Genomic DNA, 24,104 nt, shown 5'->3' on the forward strand with positions numbered 1-24,104 from the left:
GAAAATTAAGAAGAAAAACTACTTAGGCAGCTGCCACATTCTTCCTGTGACAAGGCCAGCCCCAGATGGTGTAGATTTAGATTAGACCCACCCCCCCGCCCATCACCCTCTTGTTGAGTAAGAAGCTGTTAAGGAGCCTGTGCGCTGTGAAATAGCCTGTTCTTCTAAGATGCTCTACATCCCGTGGAAAAAGCCAGATCTTTTCAAATCAGCTCTTCTTCACTTTGAATCCATACCTCATTACTTAGAAAAGACTAGAACAAGATCTTGACACTGTTTCAAGGGAAAACTCGCTACTGACATTAATAGTGAAGGATGAGGAAACAGTATTTTTATGAACAACCTGAAAAACACATTTCCAAAAGAAATGGGAATAACATTTTCTAGGCTGCCTTATTTAGCCTTGATTTATTGTCAATGTTTTCTTTGAAAGTACATTACATACGTTATTTAAGTCACAAAGAACAAGGTGAAAATAGTGGATAATACACTTGTGGCATGAATTATGATGTAGATTTTTACATTCAGTGCTCAGAAACATTCTGCAGTAGAAACCCTTTCCCCCAGACACATTCTGAATCTGTAGCTGTGTTTCTAAATACATATATTTAAACAAATCTCTCAGGAAACCTTACTGAATCAGGCACCTTCTGAATGCTGACACACAGACAAGCCATAAGGTGGATTTTTTTCTCTTTTATTCACTTTGGTGATGTGCAAAAAAAAAAGAGAATAATTAATCAAAACTCATACATATTCTGATCTAGACCCAGCTTGCAGGTGCATAGTATTTTGTACCTAATCAAAACTACATTTCCAGACACATCGAAGAGAATTGCCTGCCCTGATGGGGCTGAGGGATGACCGTTCAGAACCACGGTCTTACCTTACAGAATATATCTACATTCATCACTGGCTAAAGCAAATTTTTTCCTTATCCATGGAGAGAGTCTGGGATTGGAAAAGGTGTAAGTAACTTTCGAGGAGCAGAGTGGTTACAGTTTAGAAGCAAGGTAGGAAGGAGCAAGACATTTGCTCTCAAATGGTGGGACTTTCAATGCAGCCTGCAAACACGGGTGCCCTACTGAACCTGTCACATTTTGTATAATGGGATGTGTCACTGACATGTGGTGATGATCACTGGAATCAAGCCCTTAATTCTACTAGCTCATCCATAGTTAAGCACCGGGTACCTCACACGGATCAGTCTGCACAAGGACCCTACAGATTTTCACCATGGGCTCACTGTTGAAGGAGTAGTGATGTTTGTGGTGTGAACAGCACAGTGGAGGCTGCCAGGGAAGAGCGGGGTGAGTGTAGACACTCTGGCAGACATACAGCATGAGGGCAAATGTACAAAGACATCGGTCTACCCCCGGCGTGCACAAAGGGCCCCCCTCAACAGCTGCACAGTCGTGCAGAGGGGTTGCCAGCAGTGGCAGGCTCCTGCCCACTTCGCTGCTGTGGGCTCCCAGCCACTGTTCACTCTGATGTAAAGAGTTGCTTTTGGCCATTGTTTTCTTGTGGTTATATTTTTGATCAATACCAGTTTATAACAAAACATTTTCTCCGTGGGTCTTCTTATTGCTACCTCCACAAACACAGTTGTTTCTATACTCTGAGGTACACAGGGAATATAGGTCTGGGCATTCTTCTCGGTTTGTATATATAATAATCTTTACTGTTCCAGGAGAGAGATTAGCACTCACACCTAACATCTATTGCTATAGATTACTATAAATCCTCCTAACAAATGTGTCTTATAACAATGTCACAACTTAATTTTATGTAGCACAAGTGCTATTTGGACATTGTGATGCTCTGATGCAGTGCATGATTTACGTTCATTACACATACAATGCTGTCAACCACAGAGTTCAACCCACACACTCTTCCCTGCAGGACTTTGTCTTTTTACCCCTCTCACTGACAACAGGTAATGTGTGTTTTTCAGAGCTTGTCAGTGCTGCTCCTAGATCAGACACTCGGAAAACTGTACATATCCCACCAAGAATGATCTGTTAAGACAAAGCTTACTAAGACCTAACCAGTAACTGTAAAAGGTGCCCCTTCCACCTTTTTCTTTTCTTTAGAGTTGCCCTAACACAGTTGCATGTCTCACTTGGTATCCCTTAGGATCTAGACTAATAGAAATTATTTAATCAGACATACAAAATAGAAGTGTGGAGATGGCCATACAATATCAAAAAATGAAAAAGAAACTCATATGCCTCCTGAAAGCTGGTACTTTTCTTGTCTTTTTTTCCTCCTCTTGCTGTCTCAAGAGCATGATTGAAAAACAGAGAAGTGAATGTCAGAGCTTGCAAGCAGCAGAATAATGCCTCAGTGGCTTGAAACAAAATCCATTTGACTCATAATATCACCTGTGGGGAAGGAGAAGAGAGAGAGTATCTATGCTCTGGCAGTAAAATAATCACCATTTTGAAAACATTACCCAAGACAGCCATGTTCTTACTGTTTTGGCCCTGCTAACTTACCTACCGTGTGCTTCCCCAGACAGTTAATGCACTGGCTTCTAGTCATATGCCTTCAGTAAAGTGCACTGGCTTGGACTGAAGCAATTTCACCTTCAGCATAATCTCTACCACTCCAGAACCTGTCCTGTAGCAAGTTAACATGAATTTTCTGACACAACCACAGAAGGTGCAGTCAAGTTACCATCATAGCTTAGAAATGGAAGAGAGTTTGACAACAGATATCACAAAAGTGGAAACGGGTGCAAGGTAAAGGCACATTTTGCAAATACTTTGCACATCACCACTGTAGCAGCCTTTCCTATTAGGCAAGTTTAAAGGAAGATTAAAGGAAGAGATTCTCCATTTAATTAAATTAGTTCTCCCCCAAACCATTTTTCTGTGCATTGTTCAATGTCTCCCCATATGTTAAAATTATTGCAATTAAAATGTACATTACAAAATACTTCTGTTAAGTCCCCTCTCACATTTGTACCTCCAGGACCTTTAAGGTCCAGCCTTAAAGCTTTCTGCAAGCAGAGAAGTTTCCAATTACAGCGGAAGGGTATTACCAGAGTTGTCCACCCAAAGGGATTAACTAAATTGCTGATGGGTAACTCAAAGAGTACAGGATTATTCATGTACAGCTAATCAGTTCAAATTCAAGTCATCTGAGTATTAAATCTGCCATGATGGACTGAGATCAAAAATGCATCTTGAAGTAACTAGCATCCTTACTATAAAATCTGTGGCTACAAAGAGCATGAATTGTCTTCACCAAAAATTAATTTCTTCTGTCCAGCTCTAAAATGGGACTATCTTACTGCTTGTGGCATCGGTTCACCAAAACAGGTGTTAATCGCTGTTCTGCCAATAAACAGCTTTTATCTGCAGGATCTCCTCCTAATAAGTACTTTTCACAGAATGTGAAGGTCAAACAATTTTAAGAAAGCTCTTACCTAAGACCTCCTCTGGAATTGTTCCTGTTTCTCCAGAGACCGGCTGTTTGGGAAAAACATATTCCCTTCATATACATACCTTTTTCTCTGTAAAGCAACAAGCAATTCTGAGTCATAGCAAGTGTTGTGCTGTAGAGCTATGCTATTTGCAGCAGGGCTAAGGGTTAGCAGTCTAACTTTAACACTGAGGTTTAGTTAAGCACTGGTAATTTTATGACATAATTACTCTATTGCTAAAGAATCTGCTACCTGGGCAACACATTGCCCTTTCTAAGTTTGGTGCAACTGGAACATTTGGAAAGGCTATCACAGCTTCAAAGTTAAGAGGTTTAAAAGTTTAAAGATAATAAAGCTTTTCATTTTTGAAGTTGTGACAATACTTCTAAGTTTTTACTTAGGCCAATTTTGGAAATCTGAGCTCTGCTACAAACTTGTATCTTTAATTAGTGTAAGCTTTGTATTTTTATTCTAGTGGCTATAAATCTCAGCTTGTACATTTCACCTTTTGGATCAGTGGCTCCCTGTATTTAGGGCGATTTTAATTTGGAGAGCTTCTAGCTTTTTCATTGCATAGGTGACAGAGGAGGGCAAGGTAAATTCTTCCTTGCCCACATACTTTTTCCTAATGTAACTTGAAATTTAAAAAATATAATCAAAGAATTTTATTTCACATTCTACTGTTTTATTTAGAGTTTCCTTAGGTGCAAATCAAATTTTGGAAAGCTAGTAAATTACAAGGGCCTCGCCCTCTCCCTTCCTCCCACCCTCGCAACTCCCAAAGCCGTTCTTTTGATGTATCAGTTCAAAATAGCCATTTATGTTTTGAAGTCCCATCTTATAGGGCTGGTGAAAAGGTTTTGGGGGGTTTTTTTTTGGTTGTTGTTTGTTTTGTTTTAAAGGGAAATAAAACCTTATTTAGGAAAAAATACTTTATTTTTCCAAAACATGTTTAGACAGATTGCAACAAGAACAAAGTACAGTACAAAAATGACTCACACAGCCTGCAATAGTTAATAAAACACTAATCAAATACCTAACTTTTTTCCAAAGTCCTTTTGGGTCCAATATACATTTTGCATATTACAGAGGTAATGCCCACTTTACAGTGGCATCAGGTAAAGTTTGTAAGACCATTATAACACAGTCACTAGTATTTGCTCTCTCTCTATATATACCAGCTTTTGACATGGTTTTATTTTACTCCAAACACATTGAATGTAGTCTGAAGTCAAGTATAAATTTCTTTCCTTGTGTCAGGAGTTCAGCATTAACTTCAGCAGGTTTGCCTGGAATCTACAAAAGCCTTTATTGGGTAAATACTTATATCCCAATAGAAATTTTTTGCACCTGTCAATCCAAGCAGTGCCCATACACCATTATCCCGTCTTTCAAAAGGGAGCAGCTGCACAAAATGTGATGGCATAACTGAATATATTTTTCTCCCTCAAAGCCCACAGCTTTTTTTTGCTACCTTTCACAACTAATTGTAAACTGCAGTATGTGGCGTGCCAAACAAACCTAAAATGCATAGATGTGGTAAGTCAAAAACTGTGAAGGAGGTTTCCCCTCCCATGCCCATCTTTGGAGATGAGGCTAAAACAAGTCAGTATAGGCTGTGTTCTCTTCTGCAGTATTCCAACATGAAGCAAAATTAAAGACAGATTTTTTTTTCATCCTGAGAAAATGTAATTTAGTCAATGTAAGCAGGAGGGAAGCATTTGACAAATTCTATACACATGCAATGTATAAACAAAAAATTGTTGTCACACCTTTACTTTTATTTCCATGCCAATATTGTCTCTGCAATTACCTCAAGAATCCAATGTTTCTGTTGTGATCATTTGTTTTGCACTTCAAAGCTCGTTTTGGTCAATCTTGTTTTCCCTCTCTATCTAAACCTTTCAGAAAAAGCTAAGAGTGAAGTCTGTAGACACACAAAACTAGAACACCCGCCGCATTAAGGCTTGAGGACTCAGGGACATAAGAGGCACGTGTGTCCCATGCAGTGGAATACAGTGCAAAGAGTCCCAAGCCAGCTGAGACTCCTGCCAGCCATTCCACGCAGCACAGAATACTGGCATTGCATTTATAAACAGCACAGGTCTAAACAGCCTGAAGTCCGCTTTATTGTTTACATGCAGCAAGCTTGGGTACCTCTGCACTGGAATCATCACTGGTTTTCCTGTGCCAGAATAAGCACAGGGAAAGGCAGGTTTTATCAGATCTTTGCAGTGTTTTCTGTCACCCCATTTCATGAAGTCTGCAGATGTTTCTTATCTTATAGTTTTGCTAAGGTTGGAAAATCCAATGCCAACACACGTCATTAAGACTTTCTCCCCGCCCACGTGCTCTTCCTCAGGGGTCTTTGTTTCAATTTTAAACATGATCTGGAAGAAGCTTCTCAGGTGTCGCAGAAACTCAATTCTGAGGGAGAGAAAACAACAGAGTTTAAGAAACAAAACAGAAAGCCCATTAGCAGTATGTACTAACGCTGACTCCAGCAATGAGCACAGTGAATAGAACATTAAAATATTGCTTAGTAGACAGAAACAAGCCTACAGGCTCCAAACATTGTTCTCGCTTGTGTTGTAGAAGTGGCTAGTGACCCCTACTGCAACGACTGCACTCTCTGTATGAGCAGAGAGAGAAGGTATGCCTCGTAACAGCAAGACAAAACAGTGAGGGAAGAAGAAAGGAAGGAGAAAGAAGAGATGTAGCCAAGCAAGGTCACTTATTCATGATGCTGACTCTCCATCAGGGCCATATGAACCCCACACCAATCTGTGGTACTCCTCCCACCCTCCCAATGTTTGAAGCAGAAATAAAAGATAAACAGGTATAGCCAAAAGGTTGGCCTCGGCGCATATTAAGAAGAGAGACATCAGATCCTAAAGCACATGTTTGATTTGTATTAGTAACTTGTCCACTTAGTTAAATGTTTTGTTAGAATCACATCAAGACTCAGAGTTCTCCCTGTTTTCTCTCCTCGTCTTCAGAAAGAAAAAAAGTAATTTTCCTTTCATCATTTTAGAATGAGAGACACGAAGAGACTAAACAGACACAGTGCTCCTAAAAGCATACTGGCTGGAGGGCAAGTGACAGGAAAAACTACTGAAAAGTATAAAAAAAGAACAAAAACAGCCAAGAAAACATTCCTACTGGCTTCCCCAAAACAGGGAACAAGCAATTACACCAAAAGGCTACAAATATAAAATTGGTAATTGCTCCTGACAGAAGTCTAGTCTCTTTGAGTCATGACCACAAACAAGCCTGCAGTCTTGAACTAAGGTTTAATCTCCTGCAGCAATTGGTATGTGCCCTTCTTAGGTTAAGTTTAACCTTTAAAGAAAGGGAGTGGGCACATCCAGTCCACACATTTGTTTGGCTGGCAATCTGGAAAAAGCCTCTGCTCTGCATGCTGAGAGCATAATCGCAAGCTACTCACGCTTACATCATTACACCAAATCAAGAGAAAGTACCCTCAGGAAGGGAAGCAGGAGACCAAGAAGATAGGATAGGACTGTCCCCACTGCAACATCATGAGGCTGCTGAAAGGCTCCTGGCAGCTCCTATTCATAGAAATTGTGAATAAGCACAACAAAAGTTGCAGGAGCAAGAATTGCCTTATCCACTTCAGTTGGGCATGCTCCTGTGCTCAGGTACGTGTATGGGGAGAGGAGGGAAACAGCAGGAGCCAGACAAAGAGAGGCTGCTGTCACCTACACTGGTCTGTACTTAGCAAGATCTGAGAGTTATCTCTGGGGCAGTCAGCTGAACACCTCTGCAGGGTGAATGTGGGCACATGGCTCCCCATGCTATGTACACCTTTCCACCTCACCTTCCAGGGCTGGTAACTGGCCTCAGCACAGACACCAGCTCTCTCATCTCTCAAATGGATTCAGTTGAAAGAAAGAACTGAAAAGCGCCTTTCCTTCCATGCCTCCCCAACTGCAAGTTTTCCGGTTGCTACTATAACAGGCAAATGGACATATGCTGGCACAAATGCTTCAGTAAAGCTGATAGGCAACAAGCTCTCTACCAGCCCCCTCCTTAGCTGGGTCCTTTCCCAGAGCTCTGGCAGCGTGACAAGAAAGCAGCCAAGCCCAAAACAGCAGGAGGGGCGTGCTGTACTGCAAGGAGGGCACAGAATAAACTGTACAAATGCCAGAGGCAAACTCTGCAACATGTTGGTGGGATCAGTTCAGTCCGTACCTCTCTTTGCACATATGTGGACTACTGTGCCCCTCTACCTCATCTCCCTTTCAAGTAAAGGCAGAGTAAGAAAAAGCAAGAGGGCTTTGCCACAGCCCCCAGCTACATGGGAAAGGCTCACAGGAGTGGGAGCGAAGGGGAGGCTGCCTGGGGATGTCGGGGAAGAATTTGGGAGCAGCAAGAGGCCAGCTCTGTCTTGCAGCAGTAGAAGCACAAGTGGTAAAAGCCCTGGAAACAGGACAAAAAGAGGGGGAAAGGCAAGGGTATGTGACAGCAGCGCAGCAGAAAGCAGGTTTGTATTAGCTTGAGGCTGATGTGGGTCAAGTGTGGGAAGGTTTGCACCTCAAATAACAGTGGAGGATGCACCAAACATCCACGTACAGACTGGAGGACTGAAGGAGGGGGTGTGAGGTATAGAGAAGTTTTATTTTGCTGGAAATTTAGACTGTGTGTTCAGGCAAGAACAAGGCAGAGCTGAACACTTTTCCTTAGGCCCAGGGACAGCTACATGAGCCACACTGGAGGTTTTCCTCAGGGCCAGCCGCTTTCAAATAAAAAACCATTGTACTACCGGAAAAAAAAAAAAAAAAGGTAGAACGTCTGTTTATCTAAGTACTATCTTTTCCCAGAAGCCTGCTAAGCAACACCAAGAGGTACACAACCACCTCACACATCTTAGCTCGCTGTCAGGGCAAAGCGACCAACTCGCAGATCGGTGTGAGAGAAGACCTGCGCACCAGCAACGCCTTCTCGGTTCGACTACCCCGGGAACAGCGCAGGGCACAGCCTGGCAGCGCCAGCGGCCCTGGTATGGCTCCCCAGCGTCCCGCCGGGGACCTTCCCCGGCCATTGCGCGGGGGCAGCCAGGCCCGACCTGCGGCTGCTGGGCGCGGCCTGCGGCCAGTGCCCGGGACGCGCGGGCCGCCAGGGGGCGCCGCGCTGGGGGGAGGTCCCGGCGCCGGTCCGAGGGGCAGCGGGGGGGCTGCCGGGAGGAGGGAGCGAGCCCGAGGGGCTGGGTGCGGGCGGGGACAGACACCCCCCACCCCGGGCAGGGCTCGGGGAAAAACCGAAAGCGGCGGCCCGGCCCGAGGGAGCCCCATCTCAGGGGCTGCGCCTGGGCCCGTCCTCTCCACTTGAAGCCCCTAAATCGTTGCAAAACCAAGGGCCAGGGCTTTCCCGTTGCTCTCCTTCACATACCCCGGCTCACGCCAGTTCACCTGCACGCAGAGTAGCCCGTCCTGCAAGACTGATCTCTGCAAGGCAGCAACACAGCCAGCACCCTGCATTTGATTTTAGGCTCAGCTTGACAGAGAGGCGCTTACTTCTGTGAAACCTGGAGCGTAAGACGAGAGGAGGTAATCCAGATGGCCGCAGGCCAAGTGGTCTTTTTGGGACTGGTGTCCCCACTGCCACTCAGGATAGCCCTGCTCACAGTGTTGCCCATCCCCTCCCTCCCAGCCCTCCCATGCCATTAGCAGGGGCAAAGGATGTCTCTTGTGGAAATACACAAATTTGGGAGAGGTTTTGTCATTCTAATGGACGTATTCCAAAGCACCGTGTCCCCACACGATGCTCTCAGCCACCAGCTGAACTGTCACATTCATGCTACATTGTGCTAGACAGGGAAGCCAGTCTAGCGTAACATGGCTTACAAATAGCTTCGGATTCTGCAGGGTGAAAGTGTTAAACGCAGAGATGTCACAGCCCCAAGAGAGAAAGAAGAGACAGTGAAGTGGAACATGACAGTACTGCGATTTACTTCAAAAGCCTGTGCATCTGAGGATGCTCAGGAGCTCGGGAGCCAAATTTCCCAGCCCTTTATGAGCTGCCGTAGTGAGGGCATGGGGGTGCTGCAGACCGAGCTGCGTGATCTCTGAATAGATCCTCATAGGACTGATGAGTTGCAGATTTTATGATCTCATGTGACATGCTGCTTCAGGATCTCTGCTCCTAACCTTCATCCCTGCTGCGCACTCCTAGCTTGGAAGACGTGACAACCCACCCATTTTAAATCAGCCTGCTGACAAAATAAACTAGTGCACTTGCATGATTCTCATAGCATCAAAAAAAAAAAGACAAAAAAAAAAGACCGGACAATGACAAGGGATTGGTTTGTTTCACATGCTTAACTGTGCACTTCAAACACTGATATCTACTCTTTGTAAGCCCTTCACATGGATACTTACTTTACAGGGGATTACTTTACCCCTGTGCAATAGGAGGCTTCCCTGTCTTCCCCTCAAAATCTGATGAATGTTGTTTCCAAGATATCGGGGTTGAGAATAGCAGTTAGGCAATTTCTAGCTCTCATGTGATGGCACCACCATTCTTCAGTTATCACAGTACTGTACCTTTCACGTATACAGCACCGGTACCATGATAACCGAAAAAGGACAGTTCATAGTCTTATTATTTGATGCCATTGTCAGATAAACAACACTCCCTCCATTTGATTAAAGGAAAACTGCTCAGTCTCTAGGAAAAACTGTGATCTAGTCAATCACTTGTCAGTCTGATAAATTAAAATGAAATTTTTGATACTGGATGCCCTTCCTCTAACCTGTGTGTTGCAACTAGCAATGTAAGAAATTTAGCCTTTTATTATCCTCTGAATTATGACCAGCCGCAGACAAAGCATCAATAAAAATTGAGACTGAAGGGCTAGATAAAAGACCTGATAAGGCTAAAGCTTTGGAGTTATACGTAGCTCCATGAATTGAACTCTTAAGCTGTTTCCTATGGACAATCGCAGCTTTAGCGTTTGGCTAGCTATTTGAAACATACCATGTAATGCCCCAGCTACACAGAGATCACTAGGAAAACAGGGTAATGTATGCTAGGCAACAAAAAGCGAACTGATGTACACATACAATCCAAGAGCAAGAACTAACAATAAACCCCATCTCTGCAATTCTCAGAACCAGGAATAATATAGAACAGTAAGGGAATCACCTTCTAACGTAGAAATAAACACTAGGTAATTTACACCACCTGTCTCATTTGAAGACGGGTACAAGTTGTTCTATTCATAGTCACAGGCAAAGTCTCCCATATACAAAAAATAACTGTGCAATAAAACTAGCGAATTAAACAAGACTGAGTATTTAAACTGAACAAAACAACTTACGTGTATGGAGACAGAGGTCCTAACAGGACTTTGGAAACATCCCGTTGTCCAAGGGTCATGAGGAGCAGAGCAAGGCTCTGATTTGTTGAATCTACACAGCCTCCCTGCAAACCAAAATGTTTTAATAATTAATCTCTCTACAAACCAGAAATTGGGATGGGAGGAGAGTAATGAAGGAAAAAGATACACTTAAAAGGCTGAATTATTGCTCCCAATTTTCAAGGGCCTAAAAGATAAAAATCTAGATTTTGTTACAATGACAAATTAATTTCATGTGGCAGGCTGGCAAAGGAACAGAACTAAAACAAAACCCAACAACAAGGTCACATTAAAGATCTCTCCCATCTCTCCCCACCTGTTCTCTTCTAGCATCACAGAATGTAAGCACTGAAGAATTTCTTTGCGGTAAACTGAAAATAGATATTAATTATAGTTCATGTGCACTTGAAGATACTATGAATTGCAGCACTTTATGATAACTATGAAGTTACATTCAGACAAACAGTTCAGTGTCAGCAGGTGCAAAACAGCAAGTTCAAGTTGTTTCACACACATCCACCTAAGGCCTTGCTGCTAACTTTTGTGGTTTTACATTTGTAAAACATTTTTCCCCCATATTTAAAACGGGAAGATTTCTTTTTTTTATTGCTATGTGGAAGAGCCATGCATAAAATTATGTAGAACTACACATAGTCTTGTATATATTTGACTGTAGTAAGTCATACATGCATGGCTGTTTTGTATGTGGAAGGTGTTAACTATGACGCATACCTAAATTAGAATAGGGAGGCTTTCTTTGTGCACAAAGCTTGAACGTAAATTAAAAGCAATACTTTCAGTCAAGACTGCTGTAGAGAGAATTTACCAACTATTACTATGCAAACACATTGAAAACAGAAAAAATATCTGGCATAACATTATTTCGGACTGTCCTCATATTCATCCTGATCCACAGCCACATGAAATCTGTGAACAGTTTCCTGCTGGATCAGGCCTAATCCTAAACCTTCTGAATAGGCTCTCTGGAGAGAGCAAAACTAAAAATTCATCCTTTTAAAACCAAATTCTCTAATGAGGTAAACTGACAGTTACCTTTGTGGGCAAGGAGTAGCCTGTGATCATTTTAAGAGATAATACCATCCAAAATGACAAGGGAGGGGCAAAATAAATTTTGGACTACATAGATTAAGAAAACACAATGATGTGACAACCTCAGCACATTTACTCAGTGAGAGGGCAGAAAGCAGGACCTTTCCAACGAGGGTGTTCTGGTTTAACCTGGCAGGTAGCCAAACACCACACAGCCACTCACTCGCTCCCCCCCCCCCCCCCCCCCCCCCCCAGTGGGATGGGGGAGAAAATCAGAAAAAACAAAGTAAAAATTTGTAGATTGAGATAGACAGTTTAATAAGACAGAAAAGGAAGGGAAAATAATAATAATAGTAATAATAATAGTAGTAGTAGTAGTAGTAGTGATAGAATAGACGAAATAAGTGATGCACAATGCAATTGCTCACCACCGCCAACTGATGCCCCAAGCAGCGATCGCTGCTTCCCGGCCAACGACCCTCGGCTTATATACTGAGCATGACATCATATGGTATGGAATACCCCTTTGGCCAGTTTGGGTCAGCTGTCCCGGCTGTGCCCCCTCCCAGCTTGTGCACCTGGCAGAGCTCGGGAAGCTGAAAAATCCTTGACTATGTAAGCACTACTTGACAACAACTAAAATATCAGTGTGTTATCAACATTCTTCTCATTCTAAATCCAAAACACAACACTATACCAGCTACTAGGAAGAAAATTAACTCTACCCCAGGAAAGAGGGTTACTGAACGTTTAATTTTCAAGATGCCCTTGCTTCAGCGTGACAAGTCTCAGCTCCATTCTTCTGAAGAAAGCCTCTGCACTTCATGCAACAAATGATACACCACAATGAAGGAAACATCTTCATTACGTTCACTACCATGATCTAACTTCTAGCAACATGCTCTTACAGCAGCCCTTGCCCTTTTAACTGTGTGAACCTGCCATACTGAAGTGAAGTTCATGCACTCAACCTAACGCCTTCTACAGGACTGATAAAAATTGTGCTTTATCTTGACCAGACAGGGTACCTGCCAAATTTACTGGTGTGATCTAGCGCCACAGCTCTCACCAGCTACATTTGTTAATCTGAAACATGTACAAGAAGCAGATGAGAGTTTGGTAAGGAGTATTCCTGACACAGGACTTTCTGTATTTGTAGTTTGGTTAACAATTCAAAATGCTCTTTATCACTTGGATGAAAACTTCACATTTTCTGAGCTTGTTTTTGTTTTTCTAAAGCTGAAAACATTATAAAACATCTATTTTTATGACCAAATTTATACAAAAGCTTCAATCAGCATGGAGACAACCACATCCTAAACAATATAGAAAAACATGATGCATCCATCACGTCCTAGCTGCTTACATAAGCTCTCTTGCTGCAGTGAGTCAGTCGTCCCCACTAGTGCATTAGCAATGTGCTGTCATGCCCATTCCCACATAGGCAGTTGCCAGACAGGGAAATTAAGTGATTTGCTTGTAATCTAATGATGACAGAACAGTAACTTGTGCCAAATGCAGGACATGCCATTCCCAAGGAGGCCAACTTTCTGTCAACCCACCTGCCACTTACTCGAGAGTCCAAAACCAAAACCAACCCTTCCAAGAGAAATAAGACGGGCAAAGCCAGAGCCAAAGTACTGACATTTGTTCCAAAATAGCTGGCACTCGTTACCAACCTAGGATGCAGCTTCTAGTCCATATTAATTCAGTTTATGGCAGTTTCTCCCTTATTGTTTCCATTGACAACAGAGCCAGACCCAGCTGGATGTGACAATCAGAGACACAGATCACTTAAAATCCCGTCCATTTTGAAATGTTGTTATACAAATACTACAGTTGACATGCCCATCCAAATATCACAACGCTGGGTATTGGACAACAGTGTTTAAAAGAGGGTTATTCTTCTCAGCTTGACCCCAGCTTTGATTTAGTCTTGGTTATATTTTGGCATACACAGAGTTTCCTCCTTTACCGGTGCAGTACATACTTGCATGCCTCAATAATTTGTTAAGTGAGGTGCAGAAGGGTTTTTTTGTTTGTCTGTTCGTTTTTTCTTCCAGAGGAATGGAGAAGAGCCTTGTCACACAGAAGTAAGGCCATCTCGAAAATTAAGCCTTCAGTGAAATGCTTCACTCATTTTAGCTCTAGTTAAATAAAACAAACAGCCTTACCCCTCCAAGCCCCCCTAACAACTCGACCTTTCTTCATTAAAGAACTTAGCCTTAAACAGGTATTGCATCCTTCCCTATTTTTCATGATCACAAGGCATATAAACATTCAATCCTTTCCCAAAGTTCTTCCAGGCTTTTCCATTCTGCCAATCACCTGCTATATAAAGCTCCCGTAACCAACGCCTTTCAAAGACAAGAAGAAAATCCTTATTGGCCTTCTACAATTAAGCTTAGGTAAGAACTGCATATGGATTTGTAAACACAATGCTAGCCAATCACTCCATGCCCCCTCTTTCAGGGACACTGTAATTAGCATTGTGTCACTTATTATTAGTCAATTAACTCTGACATCTTTCCATCAATAAATGTACATAAAAAAAGCTCCACTGATTCCAATAATCACCCAACTTCTTTCATTTCTTTTTGAAGGCTTAGTAAAAGGGACCATTTAGCACTTTACATAGCAAGACTCAAATCCTTAGATTTCCTAGGTGGTAAAGTTCACATAATAGCAAGCATTAAGCAAGCACTTTAAGAGATGTCCTTGGACCCCTTTGAACAGTAATGAACTCCAGCAGATTTGTGGGTGACCCCGACAGCTAAAACCCTTCTACAGTGAATTATCTCCAATGCTCCCAGGATGCCCTTTTCTGGTCAACCCTCCCTGGCTCCTGCAGCACAATACCTACAGGCAAAGACACAGATGAAGAAACAATCTCATAAAGAGAGGATCTAAACACAGGGAGAGAAATTCTCCCTTGAGCCCAGTATTCAGTGAGTAGCTGGTGTAAAGAGAGTGGGACTTAGAGAGTGCCCGTTCAGAGCAACCTATTCTTGCTCCATGCACAGCCTCCCCAAATTTTTACTGTTTCACTAGACATCTTATCTAGGCAAAGAAACTTAAAAAAAAGTAGTATCTTCAAACTAAACAAACATTGCATGCTTCCCGACATGTGTTTATATCGTCTCTGGGGTCAACACTAGGTCAAACCGACATAATCTCCAAAAAAAAAAAAAAAAAAAAAAGAGAAAGCCCATCTTTCCAAATTCCTGGCTAGCGCTGTGTGAGCATGTGTGTCATACATAAATTCAGGTGTGCATCCTGAAAACTACAGAACAAAACCCACTATGTTGCCTATGACAGAGGGAACAGGGAATTCATGAACATTCAATAAGGACTAAGCACTCCAGTGGTTAAGCAGCGCAATAGCCAAAAATGTTAACAAACAAGAACTCTTCCACCGTGAACTGCTGCAGTGGAGGACCACAAGCAGTCCGTACACTGCTCAGCACTTGTCTGTCACCATTGGACTGAAGCAGTCCACACATAAAAGAGCGTTCCAGGAGCACCAGTGGTACCATAGCAGGCCACAGCTAACAACCTCTCATTCACTCAGAATCTGATCTTCAAAGACATTGAAACCTCATGGCCTATCACTTTATCATTCAAAGACTTCCCTGACCCTGTTTCCTTCTCAAATGCTTTTTTTTCTGTTGTCCCAAGATCCTTACTACCCTGGTGCTTTGCAGAATTTGACTCATCCCATTCAAATGGCTGCAGAAAGCAGAAAGCAGAAAATTACCTGGTTCAGGTCTTTCCAGCCCTCTTAATTTCAGAAGTTCTCTGACATCTGACTCTGAAGAAAGTATAATATCTGGACAAATCCCGTCACTAGTTTCAATCTGTCAAGTGCTGGATGGTTTTCAGAGGAAAAAAAAACCTATTGTTGCTGATAAAACTATGTGGAAAACGGATTTTTAATACCTCCAATCATCTGACTACCTGAAGATGTTTTCCAAGGGGTTTACACAATGAAACAAAGGTACCAAATTTTAGGTGTTTTTTGGTTTTGTTTGTTTGGGGTTTTTTTGGGGGGTGGGGTGGGGGTGGGGGTGAAAGGGAAGCTGAAAGATTTTACAATTCACCCCTCAAATAAAAATAGCTACCTGTTACCACATAATTGTAGAAACAGACAGATGTTTCAGTCACAGTTGTGACTGCACTCTCCATGCATGCTGGACTTGCAAATGCAAGGGGTGTGGACTGTACCCAGGAAGAGTATTTGTTTGTGGCACTTCTATGAGATAAGAACCCTGGGCTAGAAAGGGGAAGTCCTCTAGCAACACGGTGCATATACTGAATAAACAAAAAGAAAACATTAATGGAAGACTGGAACACGTGGGCAAGTTGATAATTCAGACAGATGAAGGGTTTGCAGCAGGGAAAGGAAAATGTAACATGGGCACAGGTGAACAATCTGCTACAGGCATGGATGTGATTTGAGGTTAAGGTGTATTTTTATAATTGACTACATTACCTAATACAGAATCTCATTAATGGCATTTTTAATACTTTGCAAAGTCCTATCAGGTTATTCCAGTTCAAAGCAATTACTTTTTTTAAAAATAGTGAGTACAATTTGTAGATGAGTGCCTCCTAAAGGCCAGATGTGTTTTGTCAAAACTAACAGCTACTGATTTTAACATTTGTGGAGATACACAACCAAAGCAGGTAGGTTCTTTATTAAATCAGAAACTCACTATGATGCTAATTGCCAAATCATTTGTAAGACTGAAAGCTGGTCATCCACTAAAAGTCTCACCACAAATGAAAAACATTTTAATACAAAAAAAAAAAAAATTTACGCTGCAGAAGACTCTGATGCACTTAAGATTCCTATGCAAACGCTGTCCTAGCTCCTTTCCGACAAACCATTCAGTCAATTCCTCATACAACCAACAGATCTCAGATCTCAGCACATTTGCCTTTTCATCATCACCATAAAGCAGCCACCATTGAGGCTAGCTGCTTTTTTTTTTTGCCTTCTTCCTCACATGTTCTCCCACTCATAATGCCCCATTCCAACCACTAGTTTAAGAGCATTACGCCTCCAACTTAGTATTAAAAAAAGTAACAGCCCATATGAAGCCAACTGAATTCTATTGCAGACAGAAAGCAACGAAAGAAAAATTTGCCACTACCAAGACTCATAGTAACATCTCCTGGACACGGGAAATAACATGGCCTAGCAAGTCATTACACTGTTAATGGAACCATTCAAAACCACTCTTCACCTAGATGAAGACGACACTGGCAGCATCAGATCATTTCTCTGTTTGGATCTGAGCCTGTCTCATGGTGCCTCCAAACCACCTCTTCCTTTACCAATATGTCATTACCTTCTTCCACTACAGCTATACACACAAAACATATTGGCCACTTACCCTGTAGACCTCCTCAAGCAACAGCTTAGCACAATTCTGGCCAAGTTCCTCGGGAAGCACAGCTGCTCCCTGGCCCTGAGGGTTTGAGGCTAGCTCAGCACTGAGAATAGTGCCATTGATGGTTTCTGCAGTAAGGCACATACCAAAACCTGGTGATCTGGAAGAAAGGGAAAAAGTACATTTGATTTAAGGACAAAAATCAAGTAATGAGCCAAGAACTATTCCCAGCCAACCTTCTCCTCAAGTCACAAACAGCTTCTCTCATAGGACAATACTGGGAATATGGACTTGCTGACAAATTTCCTCTTCTATACATTTGATTCACCCTGGAAAATATATTAACAACAGTATTTAAAAGTTAAACGCAGTACCACTTACCCCAAACCCACTGTGCTGGCTATTCCTGGCACAAACTTTTTAAAAAGGAGAAAAAGGAAAGAAAAAAAAAAAAAGAATAAAACACCCAAACCTCAGAAATAGCCTCCTCTATTAAAAAAAATAGTGTCTTTCACATTTATTTAATTCACATTTGATAAACATTTCAAAAGTACCTGGATTTTCTTCTCTGCCACATTCAAAACCAAAACTAACTTTCTTTAGGGATCGAGCTCTTTCCCGGGAAGCTTCAATATTTAGCAAGATTGAACCATAGCCATGGTACCAAGCAGGAAAATAAAAAAAAAGTTTGATCCATATTACTTGTATTTCCAATCGTTTCTTTTCACTTTCAGTTCAATATCATCCAAATCATTACAACCGTGTAAGAATTCTGAACACATGATTTGAAAAAAGAAACCCCCCCCATAATTTTCTCAGAGCTTAGGATCCTACAAAATGCTACGGTGAGAGCTAAGAAATATTTTTGCTACAAGAAAGTCACAGATGGCTGAGTACAGCTTGCTGAGAAATCAGAAAGTTGTAAGGAAGGGAAAAAAAAAACCACCTCACAATACCCTCTTATTTATAGGCTCTGGAAGAGCACCAATAGCTAGCCATTCAAAATAAGGTTAACTTAACTTCCCACAGTTCTGGACTCCTGCTGCCTCCACCACCCAAACTTAATAGTCCCACTGATCCAAAACTGTAAGGAATGTCACCAACATCAACAAACCACAAGATCAAACCCCAAACACCAATACACACAAACTCTCCCAGTGCCAGAAAAACAACAGTTCCTCCAGAGGCATTTCCAGGGCGGGAATGAAAAGATACCAGTGGTTCCCACCCATGTTTAACTGCCTGCACTTGCTGAGCAACACAGAAGGTATGCTAAAGATGTTTCTCTTCTCCTTCCCTTCCTCTGAAAGAGAGACAGAGATCTAGACAGCAAGACAAGAACAGTGTCAAAGATGCTATTTTTTGGACAAGTATCCTTCAATAACTATACCCACTGGCAGATTTTTTTAGTGTTCAGTAGCATGTGGCAATCTGCCTAAAAAAAATTAAAATCATCCAGTGCCTCATGTATGAGCAGACAGCATTAGGAAGCATCTGCACAAACTTTTTGCTGCCAATGCTCACAACAGAACTGGGAAGTTTCTGTTTAGAGAGACATTACAGGTGGCAGAAGATGCTCAAATAATGTATTCCCTGGAGCTTTTGGCACTGTGGAAGGGATATAGTCCAACGCTTTATATTCTGAAATCAGGACTTGGGTTGGGCTGGGCACAGATGGGCTGAACTAGTCCTTGCTGGTCTTACTCATGACCAGAGGCAGCACTGGAAACAACGAGGCATACTACTCTCCTTCCTTGTCCTGCCAAGATACACACACACACACAAGCACTAGGAGCCAGGTAAAAAAAAAAGCTTTGCCAAAGTGGCACAGCTTAGTATCGGGTATACTGCAATCGTACTGGCACCGTACTTACGCTGAATGGGACAGCACAGCAGCATCAGAAAGCCACATGCAACCAGCAAGGTGCAGAGGCATTCAGTTCCTCTTCCCGTGCTATTATTTCTCTGTCTGCATGGGCTACCCATGCAAGTAGTAAATGTAATGCTGTTGCCCCATTTCATTTGACTTTTCATTTGACTTTTCCACTTTATAGACAGATAAAAATGAAAATAAGACCCCCAAACCTCACAGCTCCCAGAAAAGTTTTTGAAATTCTGATCATTGTTAACAGTCTGGAGCCACAAGACTTACTAACCTGGGATATTAAATATGATGAACGATTAGAAAAGAGGAAAAATACTTAAAAGTAAGTAAACAATTTTTAGATTTGTAAACTTGCAAACCTAACAAGTTTTCTTTACGGTAATATTTCAAAAAGCAGAAACAGTGAAAGAAAATGTGCATGCTTGGATTTGAGCATGCAGACAGAAGACAAACAAATTAGTTATCCAGAACTCCTTCAACTTCAACAAAAACTGAAAAGAGGACAACAAAGCTGACAGATATCAGTAAAATTGTCTGAATCGCATCCATCACTTCTATGTTCTGCTGACAAACAAAATCCGTGGAAATACAGTAAATCAACGTCTCAATTTTCCAGTCCTCACTAGTGAAAGGACAGTCTTTCAGCTATTTATGTAACGGTAAAGCAGAAGACAATCCATGCAGCTCAAACACTTTCTAAAACAGTTTGGTCCCATCCTTAATACTACCATTTCCATCAGAAAGTGTACAGTCAAATTTGAATGATAGTTTTCACAACATACCATGGCACCTCTGATCTTAATCTCACGTCAAAGCAACAGGTTTAAAACTGGAGAGAGCTCAAGTTGCCTTTAGTGGCAGTAATGATGTATTACATTCCTTCTTTAAGAAAACACAAAACTTCTGTCCCTGCACCCCGAGTAAAACAAACGTATCTACTGTATCATTCAATTTTTTCTGTAAGGAATATTTTTTCAAGTCAGCAAAATAGAAGAACATGGTCTAAAATTCAATAAAATTACACATCAGAATACAGATGAACAAATGCAGAATTACATTTCTGTTCCCTGTGAATACTGGATACTCACTTCCCAGAGCTGACCCCCTTCATATGATCTGTGTAGATATAAATGTCTGGGAGGAATTTATTCAGGATGCTCCTTGCAGATTCCACCATTCTGTTTGCCATCTGTGGTGACACTCTGACAGAGTATCTATATTTCCGAGCTCAGGAATTCATTGTGGTCACAAAAGAAATTTAAACCAGTGACTGACAAAAGTGGCCATGAGGTCCCAATACATTATTTCGGAAAACGCGGTTTTGTCCTATACATCCATTCATGAGCGCTGGTCCATTTTCCTGTACTTAGAGAAGCACATATGCATAAGTACTTTCTACAGACTTTTCACTGATATACCTTGAAGTGACGTACACAGAACACGTGCAGAAGAACAGCTTATTATGATTAGGTAAACACCTATTTTAAAAATGCCTTTCAATAACTTTAAATTGCTCTTCTGTCATCCTGTGCTTTCTTATGATGGAGGAAGCCCTGCGTGCTCTGCTCCTCATATACGATTAAAAGATGGTGACAGATGAACTTTCTCTGAATTAGCAGCAAGAAATCCTGGCTTTCTATTTCTATCAGGGAGAAATCGGGTAGATGAAATTAAAGACAAATGTTTTAACAAAAGAAAACATTAGTTTTAAAAGGCTAAAAAAAAATCTTTGCTCTCTCCAACTATTTTGCAGTGCTGTAAGGCTATCAACTTCATTGGTTGTCTCGTCACTCAGCATCTGAAGATAACGGTTCCAGGGAAGAAGAAATGACCACGTTCCTGCTCACCCCAAACCACCTCCCCACCGTACACAAGAGATGAACTGCCTTTGTGCCCTTTTACTCCGGCGCTGCTTCAGTGATATTCCTGACAGATCTTCAAATATACAAAGCACACTGTGCTCCAAATTCCATCCCAACTATAATGCAGACTCACACTCTGCATGTTTAACCACCCATCTGCACCCATATGCACATAGCAATGCATAGAAACACACTCTCAAATCTGCCAGCTGGCAGAAGGGAATTTCCTTTTCCACAAATTTCTATTGCATGCTCTCGTGGAGTAGGTAAACCAAAAGCTTTAAGATCTTAAGGGCAAACCCAGTAAATAATAATCAGAACACTGATCATTCTGCACAGTTGGTGCACTCAGTATTTTGAATGACTATAAAAGGTTGCTGCAGCACAAGGTCCCCAGCTGTGAGGAAGCAGAATTGCTCAGTTGAATCTTGAAGGGACACAAATGCACATACAAAAGACCCAAGCAGTTATCCTTCCAGATGTTTTGTTTTCTACTGGCTTGAAGGACACTTAATGGCCAAACTGAAATGAGACTGCCTCTCACAGGGCTTACTAAAGGCAAATATTTATCCCTGAAAAAAAGCCCAGGAAAACCTAAAGGAAAGTGGAAGTTCAAAAACCTGTAGTTCACATACATCAACCAAAGCCAGTCAAAGTGGCCCAGAATGTCACGGTGCATTGATGTCAATTTAGAAAGATGGCACTAAAGCCATGATCATTGCGTCCTCCTTCACACAGAAACAGAGGATTGAACTACTTACTACAGAGGTGGACGGGGGCATAAGGAAATTACTTTCTTCATGGAAAGACCATGACAAACACCCCCAAAAGCACACTGAGCTGCCTCCTTTGTTATTCTACTGCACACGCACCCAGTAAATTGCTCTCACTTGGCCATGCTGCACTCATTCAAATGCCACAGCTGGAGACAGAGGTCAAGGCATGCTGTTCTCACACACAACTATGATGATTCGCCATACAGTAAAAGGAGGAACAGGCTGCAAGTCTGCACCTCTGGCAGGAAACCTGCCACCATTCCTGCTTTCCTTTTGAGTAATCAAAGCCAGATCATGTTTGGGACTCTCATAATCAAAAATTAAACTACAAGTTAGCCAATGCTCAAGAAAGAGCAGAAGCTCATGAAATACAACCTTTAGTATACCTTGCCTGTAAGGGATTTCTGCCTTCTTCCTATGGTAACAGCAGATTCATGACAGATACCACATAAAAACCACAAGAGAAAAATAAAGAAAAACACCCCAATCAAAACATAAACTGTTGCAGTTCTGTTTGCAAAAATGAGTACTCCACAACAATATTTTGTGCCCTTATCTTTGTGCAGAAGTAAAACCTCCTCCACTTCCATTTCCAATGGTACTACTGAAGGTGAAGAGGTAACAAACTTCTTCTCATAATACAACAAAAAGCTCAGTTCAGATGTGTGCAGTGAGGTGTAAACTGAACTAAAATTTAAGCTCCCACCCAACATTCTGCTAGACTCATTAACAGCCAAGATGCCACCTATTTAATGCATAATAAAACTACATTTGTTACTACTGGATTTACACAAAAGGTAACACTTTTGGTGCTCCTACATTATGTGTGATGGAAAGTATTTTAACTTTTTCTTGCTATTGAAGATTTTAAATAGTGCTGTTCAGTTTTAAATTTATTTATTTGTCTACTGATGCTTTTTGAACAGCAATGTTCTGAACACAGCAGTTTTGAGACATGGTCCTGAAATCTAGTTGTGTGATCCCTCTGTGTAATATCACCCTGTGTTATCCGGATACACGCTCAGCAATGTAGGTGCATTTCTGCGATTTCAAGCTGGGAGACTTATTTTTTTTTAAGGCAAACTCGTTTAAAAGAAGGAAAAAAAAAAAAGGATACGCAGTTCCTCTGATGCGCTTGATTTTGCCAGGGTCTGTGAACTGAATAGGCTGCAAGACTTTTCTCACTGGGCAAGCAAACAGTACCTCTCCACCCCCTTTGGGAGGCATTCCTCTCCGGTTGATCTAGAAACAATAATGAAGGAAAAAAGCAAGTTAGTAAAGAGCACAAAGAATGTACTTACATACTCAAAAATGATAGCTTTTATTTCGCATATAATAAAATGTTATCAGTAGGGGTATTTTGTGAACACAGGCGAGAAAGAGACATCCTCAAGGCAGAAATGGGTTTTGCACCAAACCTATGAACAAAAATTGATTTATTTTTTCTGCCTCTCTCTCAAGTACAGTAGGGAATGGCTTCTCAAAACAAAACAAAACAAAACCAACCAAACAAAACCCAACACCTTTAGCAGGAAGGCAACCTCGGCTTAAGACTGGTGTCTAACAGCAAATCTGTACCTCACTGCTGAAGAAAGTCTAGAAGTGTTTGATGCTTAGTATGTATATGGGGGACCAGAACGAACTCATTCCCACAAACAGGCCTGGCCAGCCCGAGCCTGTCCCACCGCCCCAGCCAACGCCCACAAGGATGGGGATGAGACGTGGGCCCGTGGATGGGTCTGGCTCAGGGGGCCCATGGCCAGGCAGGCAGGGCAGGGCTGTGGGGAGCTGGAGACTGGCCCTGCTGTGGGGTCGCTGGAGCAGGGGCTGACAGTCCTAGGGGGACGACATGGGGTCCTGCGCCGTGGGCAGGGTGGGTGAAGGTGCCTGGAGGGGCTTGGCAGACAAGCAAAGAACATTTGTGCAGCTAGGGCCTTCACACATTTTAAATGAGCGTTCTTAACTTTGAAAGGCTATAGTTTCTTTCTCCAACCTAAAAAATCTATTCTACATCCAGATTTATTGGGCCTGTGAAGAGTGTAGTCTTTAAAGAAAAGTTTCTTTCCTGTACTTTCCAAACTGGAAGCAAACCTCAATCACCCAAACACAGATCCAGCTCCTCTACCAGTGAAGGAGGCAAAAGATTCCACTATTACTCCTTAGTCCTATGCATGGAGCAGGAAGAGCAAGTGGAAGGAAAAAGAAATTAGATGAACTGAAGAGGAACAGGAAAGCAAAAAGGTTTCTCAGCTTGCAAAGATCTCGGAGACTAAGAAAAATCACTACTTTCTCCTTACCCTCTCTACCCATAGCCTTTGCATCCC

The 24,104-nt window shown here is 42.0% G+C and overlaps 1 protein-coding gene across 2 annotated transcripts in view; it reads right to left on the bottom strand.

Annotated features, from left to right (window-relative positions):
- Positions 1 to 4,350: 4,350 nt before the first annotated feature.
- The window catches only part of RCL1 (RNA terminal phosphate cyclase like 1), a 29,675-nt gene continuing 9,921 nt past the window's right edge, over positions 4,351 to 24,104 (bottom strand). For both annotated transcript variants that reach the window (XM_075138277.1, XM_075138278.1), the window contains 5 exons: positions 22,898 to 23,022; positions 20,231 to 20,356; positions 17,261 to 17,417; positions 10,773 to 10,876; positions 4,351 to 5,857 (listed from right to left, as the gene is read on the bottom strand). In XM_075138277.1, coding sequence (XP_074994378.1) covers positions 5,707 to 5,857; positions 10,773 to 10,876; positions 17,261 to 17,417; positions 20,231 to 20,356; positions 22,898 to 23,022 — 663 coding nt within the window. In that variant the 3' untranslated portion in view covers positions 4,351 to 5,706. The remainder of the gene's footprint in view (positions 5,858 to 10,772; positions 10,877 to 17,260; positions 17,418 to 20,230; positions 20,357 to 22,897; positions 23,023 to 24,104) is intronic.

The sequence above is a fragment of the Calonectris borealis genome, chromosome Z (assembly GCF_964195595.1).
Source record: "Calonectris borealis chromosome Z, bCalBor7.hap1.2, whole genome shotgun sequence".
Classification (NCBI taxonomy): domain Eukaryota; kingdom Metazoa; phylum Chordata; class Aves; order Procellariiformes; family Procellariidae; genus Calonectris; species Calonectris borealis.